We start from the raw sequence: 8,272 nt of genomic DNA, 5'->3' as shown, positions 1-8,272 counted from the left end.
TGCAAAGCGGTTTCTGGCGGCCTAAATAACATAGATTTACATCGCACAACTAAAAAGCTACATAATAGAGGCTGAGAGGACAAACAACTAGCCTGGTGACAGTCAGCGAAAGTTTGCTGTTGGACTTGAGCTAATATTATGCAAATTAGCTATGATGTGGTTTGGCGACAGCCGCCACAGCCAATGGGAACGTAGGAATGCTTGCATTCTGCTGTTAATGGACATTCTGTCGCTTTTATCGCTCGAATCGCTACTGTGCCTTTTTTCTCAGATATTATTTTTTCCCTCTAATTGTTATGAGTGACTTAATGGGTACTCTGCTGCCCCATTTTCTGTTCTCAACCCATTTAGTTCACACCCAGCCTCATAAATTGGGTACATGGAGAGGGGAAAAAAGCTTTTTGCCTTTATTGAGGTTAATATCCCCATTTGAGTGTCCATAACTCAGGTAGCACATCATTTATCCTCATCCTTTCCCTCTTTCTGGCCTCCACAAGCAAGGACGCCGTGGCTGGCTTCCACATTATTTCTCACTGTAGAATATTGCTCGTTGTGGGGCCAAGTGATATAATGGCTCTCGGGAGAAGGCACCCTTTTTCACCTTTTTTTTCCCCTCTCGTTTCCTTTCTTTGCTTTTCAGGTACCCCTCCCTCCTCCAATTGTAGATAAATGAAGTTTTGTGGAAGTTCAAAAGCAAGGATGTATCAATAAGCCCAACAGCACGGACAAGAAAAGTCAATCAATAGTATACACCCAAACAGACCTAATGCAGCACGGTTTAGTCTTTTTGTATTGCTCTTAATAGCCTACTTAAAAGCTTTTTCAAGACTTATGTGGAATTCAGCTACTATTCCTTTGACAACAGAAAACTTTTAATGAGCATGAGTAATGGGTTGAAATCCATATACTAATTACATTATCAAAACAGCATGCAAATTTGTGAAGAATTCATTTACTAAAGGAAAAGGCATTTGTTTTGTTTTTAAAAAAAAAGAAAATATCATAATGATTTGTGGGATCAGACTCAAAACAAACTTTGTTTGTAGGAAGTACTTTGAACTTGAGCTAGACGATTTTGCTTAAGCCAAGACTCTTATGACACATTAGTTGAACAAGCACTAAGAGAACACAGAAATTGTAGCAAAAAAACCCAAAACAAAGCATGACATTTATGCATGACTTAATTAGCTTGTTGGAGTTTCAGGATTCTTATTTGAAACATGTGACAGAGGAATTAGCGAGAAATAAATTGGCCTGCTGTACTGACTAATCACCCCCACCTCTCGGCGTGCACCTGAGCCATGCACCGGACTTCAAGGCTCAGATGCTAGCCGTCACACAGCTCCAGCCAGCGTGCCTCTTTTCTTAAGCATCTTCCATCTGCCTCTGCTCCGCCCCCTACCCCATGCAGGTCAGAGCAGGGCCGCTGGCAGCTTTTGCTGGGCCCAGGACCAAGTCATCTGAAAGGGGCCCCCAATTAATAGACCAACATTGTGACCACTTGGATTTTTTGAAAGATCAATTGCTGCACTACGTAGAAATATACTTTTTTACCTCATAAACAATGTTTTGTGAAAAAAATGTTTTTTGCAGCCTATCTGTCATCTACCCACATACAAGTAGGGCTCTAAACTAACACTTGCCAACTGCCAAAATGCTGGTGAAATTGCAGTTTGCCTGGTAGAAAAGACCAACTTACTAGCCATTTTGAGTCATTGGTGATTGTGTGTTTGGATATTATAATCAATATCTAGGCCTACTAGCCGCTTTGGCTGGTGATGAAAAAAGTGAATTTAAATTTAGAGCCCTGCATACATGTAATGAAAAGTCATTTTTGGGGCCCCTCTCCCCCTGAGCCCAGGACAGCTGATCTCTTTGTCCCCCCACCTGTCGGCAGGGCCGCGTTATCCTATTGTTAACCTTTCCTGATGTTATCCTGACCGTAGTCAGAATGTCAGGGGAATTACTTTTATCTTGTGAAGAAACTCCAGGGCCGAAGGACCGTGTCCTTCGGGGTTAACTCCCTACCGTTATTAGTATAAACACACAGGGAGGGTAACTTCATGGGGCTCCTTTTAATTTATTGCACCAACATAACGTGAGACAACCGCTCCGATTGCTGCCCTGACTGCATACAAAACTTCTCCCGCTAGCCTCAGCCTTCCTATTCGCTCAAGCCCCGCCCGCGCATGCGCACAACGCCTCCTAAGGCATATCTTACAACACTACCCCCACTCTGGATAGCAATTACTCATAATTCTAATCCAGTACAGTAGCATAACATTTCTGGCAAAATGTCATCAGGCAAAGTCCCGGCAAGGCACATAATAAATGAGGGCATTACAGTTACCATTAAGTAATAAAGCATGTACGTCGACCAATAGCAGTGATGCACAGTCCCCACACTACCTAGGCAACCGGAGCATAAACACATCAGTGAAAAGTGAACAATGAAAATTGTCAACAGCAACATTTTTTTTTCTCTTAAAAGTCTCTGTCTCTTTTTCTTTTTATTCAGTCCTTCATGTACTTTTCTAATCTAGGGGTCGGGGTGGACTACCCGGGTCCCCAAGCCGTGTAGGGTTTTATTCTGCCCTGGTTCACAACGGCTTTCTTTCTAGTCAACCCATTCTCCAAACCTGACTGGAGATCTTCGTCGGCGCCTCAGCCTTTGAGAGCGCTGTTCCGGCAGCTGCGCCGTGGCTTCACCCCCACTATCTGCAGCGTCGTCCTCTGATGAGCCGGTAGGAGGAAGCAATCCGGCCTCACCCCCACTATCTGCAGCGTCGTCCTCTGGTGAGCCGGTAGGAGGAAGTGAACCGGCCGCCGCAGAGTCGTCTCCCGCCGTACCCAGGACCGACTCCTGGTCCCCGCTGGAGAACAGGTCAGTGAGGTCCAGCGCCACAGAATCTGTGGCCACAGGCGGAGGCGGAACCTCTACCGGCGTCCATGCCTGGGCCTGCTCCATGACCCAAGCGTTATCCAGTGGATCACGACTCCGGTAGGCCTTTAGCTGATCGTGGTGAACCACTTTCACTTTGGTCTTTGGACTTTTCTGGATGCGATACACTAGGTCGTCCAGCTGTCCCAGGACGAAGTAAGGTCCTTCATAGGACGGAAGGAACTTCCTGACCTTGTTCTTGACTCTCCGTGTGCCCTTTATGAGGTACCACACGGCGTCTCCAATGCAATATTGAGTGCGGCAGCAGTTTTTGTCATATTGTCTCTTTGCACGCTCTACTGACTCCCCAAGTGCATCCCTAGCTATCTGGTGTGCCAGCTCCAGTCGCTCACGGAGACGCTGGACATACTCAGGGGCAGTGGGAGCATCTTCTGGGTCAGGAGGGAGGCCGGTCACCAGGTCGGCCGGCTCACACACCTCCCGGCCAAACATCATGAAATTTGGGGTAAGTCCGGTTGCACTGTGCCTGGTGGCCCTGTAGGCCATGACTGCGTAAGGAATCATCAGATCCCAATCCCAGTGGCAACGCTCGGCAGTTGTGGCTAGGATCTTCTGTAGGGTGGAGTTGAAACGCTCCACTTGGCCATCCGACTGTGGTCGGAATGGGGTGGTTCGCGTCTTCTCAACCCCAAACAGAGCGCACATCTTCTGGAACACTTCAGATTCGAAATTTCTGCCTTGGTCGCTGTGGATAGTATGGGGGGCGCCAAAGCGGCACACCCACTGGGAGGCTAGTACTTCGGCAACAGTCTCTGCTTTTTCATTGGGCAGAGGGAAAGCCTCCACCCATTTCGTAAAATAATCCTGGATCACGAGCACATAGCTGTTCCTGCGCTCTGTTTCATTCAGCGGCCCCATGATGTCCAGAGCTACCCGCTCCATCGGGGCTCCGACTCTGACAGTTCCCATGGGAGCCTGGGGTGTTTTACGGGCCCTTGCTTTGGATCCACAGCTTTTGCAAGTCAGACACCAGAGGCTGACATCTGCCCGCATCTGGTACCAGTAGTATCGTGTCTGAAGTCGCGTCACCATGCGCTCTGTTCCAAAGTGTCCACCAACAGGCCCTTCATGCATCTGTCTCTTGACATCCGACCAGAATACTCGTGGTAGTATCACTTGAGGATAGAACTGGGCACCATCCAAACAGTAAAACCGCCTAAACAGGATGCCACCTCGGACGAAAAGGCGCCTCCACTGACTCCAGTAGGCTTTAGCGGCTGGGCTATGTGCTGAGATGGTTGTCCATGGAGGCCGTTCTCCACCAGCCTCCAGCCATGCCTTGATAGGAGATATGTCTGGGTCAAACTCCTGCGCGGCTTGTAACTCTTGGGCGGACCAACCACCGAATTGGGGGGTGTCGGGAGATGTTGCGTCTACCCCCACTGCACTCGCCCTTACGGTTACATGCCTGCCCACCCCCACTGGCGTTTGCACTGTTTGGATTTGTGCGGAGTCCAGGTCGCACTGTACGGCCTGGTGGCAGACGTTTCTTGGATAGAGAGATGGGCCTGGCAGTTGACATGGGCATGACTGCCTACAGGGTGGACGGGAGAGACTGTCTGCATTAGAATGCAGCCGGCCCGGGCGATGGACGATGTTGAAGTCATATTCACCAAGTCTCTCGAGCCACCTAGCCAGCTGGCCCTCAGGCTCCCTCATCTTGGTCAGCCAGCGGAGACTGCTGTGGTCGGTACGGACAGTGAATGACCGCCCCAGGAGGTACTGGCGGAAATGTGATGTGAACTCTACAACTGCTAGCAACTCTCTGCGGGTGGTGCAATAGTTCTGCTCAGTTTTGGACAGACGGCGACTCCCGTAGGCCAGCACCCGCTCTCTGCCCAGCTGTACTTGAGAAAGAACAGCACCGATGCCAACATCACTCGCGTCCGTATCCAGGACCATGTTCCCTTGGTCCAACGGGTAGCCCAAGACCGGAGCGGTGGTCAGTAGGCGCTTGAGTTGGTCGAAGGCTTGTTGACATTCAGCAGTCCAATGGAATCGAGCATATTTCTTGGTCAATGCATGGAGGGGCCCAGCCACTGTTGCGAAATCCTGTACAAATCTTCGGTAGTACGATGCTAACCCGACGAACTGGCGAACTTCCTGAACTGAAGTGGGCGTAGGCCATTCCTGTACCTTCTGTACCTTGGCGGGGTCTGAAGCCACCCCTTCTTCGGAGACTACATGCCCCAGGTAAGCTACCTGTCGTCGGAAGAGGCAACATTTCGCTGGCTTCAGTTTCAAGTTCGCCTGTAGCAGCCTATCGAAGACTTGACTGAGACGGTGCAACATCTCGGGCACGTCGCGGCCTAGCACTATTATGTCGTCCAAATAGACGAGACACGTCTCCCACTGCATGCCGGCTAACACCCGGTCCATTAAACGTTGAAATGTTGCCGGGGCGTTGCATAACCCGAATGGCATGACATTCCATTCAAACAGGCCATTTCTGGTGCAGAAAGCGGCAGCTCGACGGGCTCGTGGTGTCAGTTCGACCTGCCAGTATCCAGACGCGAGGTCCAGCGTGCTGAACCACTTGGCAGTGGAGAGGGTGTCAAGGGTGTCCTGGATCCGGGGCAGCGGGTAGGCGTCCTTAATAGTGCAGTCGTTCAGTGCCCGATAGTCGACGCAAAGGCGGTAAGTTCCATCCTTCTTACGTACCATCACGAGGGGTGAGGCCCAGCTGCTGTTGCTACGGCGTGCCACACCGGCCTCCAGGCCTTGTTCTATCTGCTGGTCAGCATCCCGCTGCTTCTCCCATGCCATGCGACGGGGCTGCTGCTTCACCGCGGCACCTGGCCGGACCATGATGTCATGTTGTACAAGGCTGGTACGGCCAAGGTCAGTAGGCCCTGTGGAGAACACTGTGCTGTACTTGCATAAAAGTTGGGCGAGCTGGGGTTGCTGTTCTTGGTCAAGCTCAGCTGCACTTTGGTTGTAAAGTTCTCTCAGGTGCAGGGGGATATCGCTGTGCTCTGGCAGTTCGGCCATGGCCGTGGTGGCGCTGGGTGGTAGAGCGTGCGCAGGCTGGAGGACGCCAGCAATAGCACCCTTCCTGATGGTGACAGGAGCATTGCCCGGGTTGAATACACGGAGAGGCACACCTTTAGCATGTTGGGCTTGGAGCAGCACACGAGCAACCAGCACTTTGTGTCTCCCTACGAATCCCCTGGTAGGGGTGAGCATCACCTCCCCTTCCACACGCCGTTTAACAGGGATTTTGCCTCTTATGACATACTCCACTCCGGCCTCCACCACCACCGTCCGAGAGACTCTTACAGCCTGGATCTTGGGCTGGCTCACGGTGTTGAAATATGGCACTTCCTCGCCAAACAGGATGATGCGGTTGGTGCCAAAGTCGAGGCGAGCCTGGGCTTGAGTGAGGAATGGATGGCCCAGGAGGGCCTCTTCGCCAGCAATGTCGGCCACCAGGAAGTTCACGCTCACCTGCCGGTTGTTGATCTGGACAAGGAGTTGAACCTCCCCGGTCACTGGAACATCGCCTGGCCCAACCCCCAACAGCGTCTTCACCGTGGATGGCTGAAGTGGAGGCCTAACTTCCGGGTGAATGACATTGTAGCAGCGCAAGGGAAGCACACTCCTCCGTGCCCCGCTGTCCAGGACAGCACAGACGTCCAACTCATACATCATCAAATGGATGCTCATTTCTTGACCGTGGGTTTTGAAATGGAGGACAGTAGGCTCGGAGCCCTCGCGGGAGGCATTTGTGTACTGGCGAGTCGCCCGGTTCGTTTTCCTGGGAGAGGGACAATGTCTCTGAATGTGCCCGATGCCTGAGCAGTTGTGGCAGCGAATCTCCTCCCATTTAGCATTTTTAAATGTTTTACGGGGGGCTGCTTGATGAAAGTCATGGCTAACAGGCCTACTGTTGACCCCTGGAATGGCTGTGAGGATATCAGTCTCCCCGCTTTCCACTCTTTCTCTGACCATAGCGGTGGTACGAGGTTTTCTTTCGGGAAGGACCCGGGCCCCCGAGTGCATAAGGGCGGTGACATGTGACGCTGCTCGTTTAGTGGTTTCATAGCGGTGGGCAATGTCATAGGCTTTAGCTATGGTCTGGGGTCGTTTTTCTAGCAGCTTTTGCACAATCTCTGCGTCCCCTATGGCATGGGTGAAAACTTCAACGCCTATTAGGTCTTGCTCTTCCTCAGTCCTATCACAATATGCCACTGACACTTTGCCATATATATCGTCCCTTAACGAATGGAGGGCTTCGCCAGGCTTGCGAATGCGTTGTCTTAATTCAATAGCTACAGCAGCCGCATGCTCTGATGAGGGGCCATACGCATTCTCAACTTCCTCCACTAGGCGGCGATAGTCCCACTGAGTGGACCGGGGGTTCTTATGCACAATTGCCCCTGCGGCGCCCACTAGACAGAACTTTAACTGGATGGCCTTAGTCTTTTCCGTCCAGTGATTTGCTTTGGCGCAGCTCTCAAAACGGTGTTTGAACTCTGTCCATGGCGTGGTGCCATCATACTGGCCAGGACGGAGGGTGGGGATTCTTTCCCTAGTATCATTGTCACCCTCACTCTCTGAGGAGGATTGGTAGTGCACAGAGCGGGGGCGACGGGCATGTCTACCAGTGTGGCGCTTTTCACATTTTGGGGAAGGTGACATTAATTGTACAGCTGGGCTGTCATCTTTTGCTGAATGTGCATGGTCAGTGTCTTTAGATGCTTTAACATGGGCAGAGTGGGCCAGTGGCTTTGACTGGGGGACATGACAGGAAATGGGAGTGCTATGGACAAAACTCCCTGAATGGGCAGTGGCAAAGGGGTTTGAGCTGGGGTATGCAATAGTGGCTGTGAATGGTGCCTCCACCTGCCCGTTGTCAGTATGATGCACATGGGTGCAGGGTTGTTTGCACCGCACGTCAGCCTGCTGTCTCTCCACATCCGCCTTAAATGGATTGGTATCAGATAATTTCAGTGACTGAATTTGTATATAACTCGTTGCATTTGCATTTGGCATTTCTCCTTCACATGAGAAAGGGTTACTCTGTGTCTTGTGAACATTTTCGTTTACATCCATTTTTATTTCGTATTCACCCGCTGTAGTCAACGACATAGTTGGATTGGAGTGGCTAGTCACGTTGCTGCGTTTATGTTTACGTTCATTCACGTGTACCTGACCGGAGGCCGCCATGTTGTCTTCGTGATTTATAAAGTACCGGGAAAAGTGTATACAGTCTACAATGCCAACATCTCCGGTAACCTGGGCTATTTTTCCAGTATGCTCACCAAAGTTGCAGTGTAATAACTGTCCCAGTTCGTGGTCGCCAGTGTT

At 51.1% G+C, this 8,272-nt stretch overlaps 1 protein-coding gene across 1 annotated transcript; it reads right to left on the bottom strand.

Moving 5' to 3' along the window:
• Positions 1–2,617: 2,617 nt before the first annotated feature.
• On the bottom strand, positions 2,618–7,776 carry LOC134445111 (uncharacterized). The gene has a single exon (XM_063194197.1). It carries the CDS (start codon positions 7,601–7,603, stop codon positions 2,618–2,620), a length of 4,986 nt encoding a protein of 1,661 aa, XP_063050267.1. The 5' UTR covers positions 7,604–7,776.
• Positions 7,777–8,272: the final 496 nt, after the last annotated feature.

The sequence above is a fragment of the Engraulis encrasicolus genome, chromosome 3, assembly GCF_034702125.1.
Source record: "Engraulis encrasicolus isolate BLACKSEA-1 chromosome 3, IST_EnEncr_1.0, whole genome shotgun sequence".
Lineage (NCBI taxonomy): Eukaryota > Metazoa > Chordata > Actinopteri > Clupeiformes > Engraulidae > Engraulis > Engraulis encrasicolus.
The sequence above is the reverse complement of the archived record's forward strand: the minus strand, read 5'-3'. Positions and strand labels throughout refer to the sequence as shown.

Bases quoted from the DNA above. Each gene is read 5' to 3' on its own strand.
- LOC134445111 (XM_063194197.1), bottom strand. From the start codon at position 7,603: ATGTCACCTTCCCCAAAATGTGAAAAGCGCCACACTGGTAGACATGCC.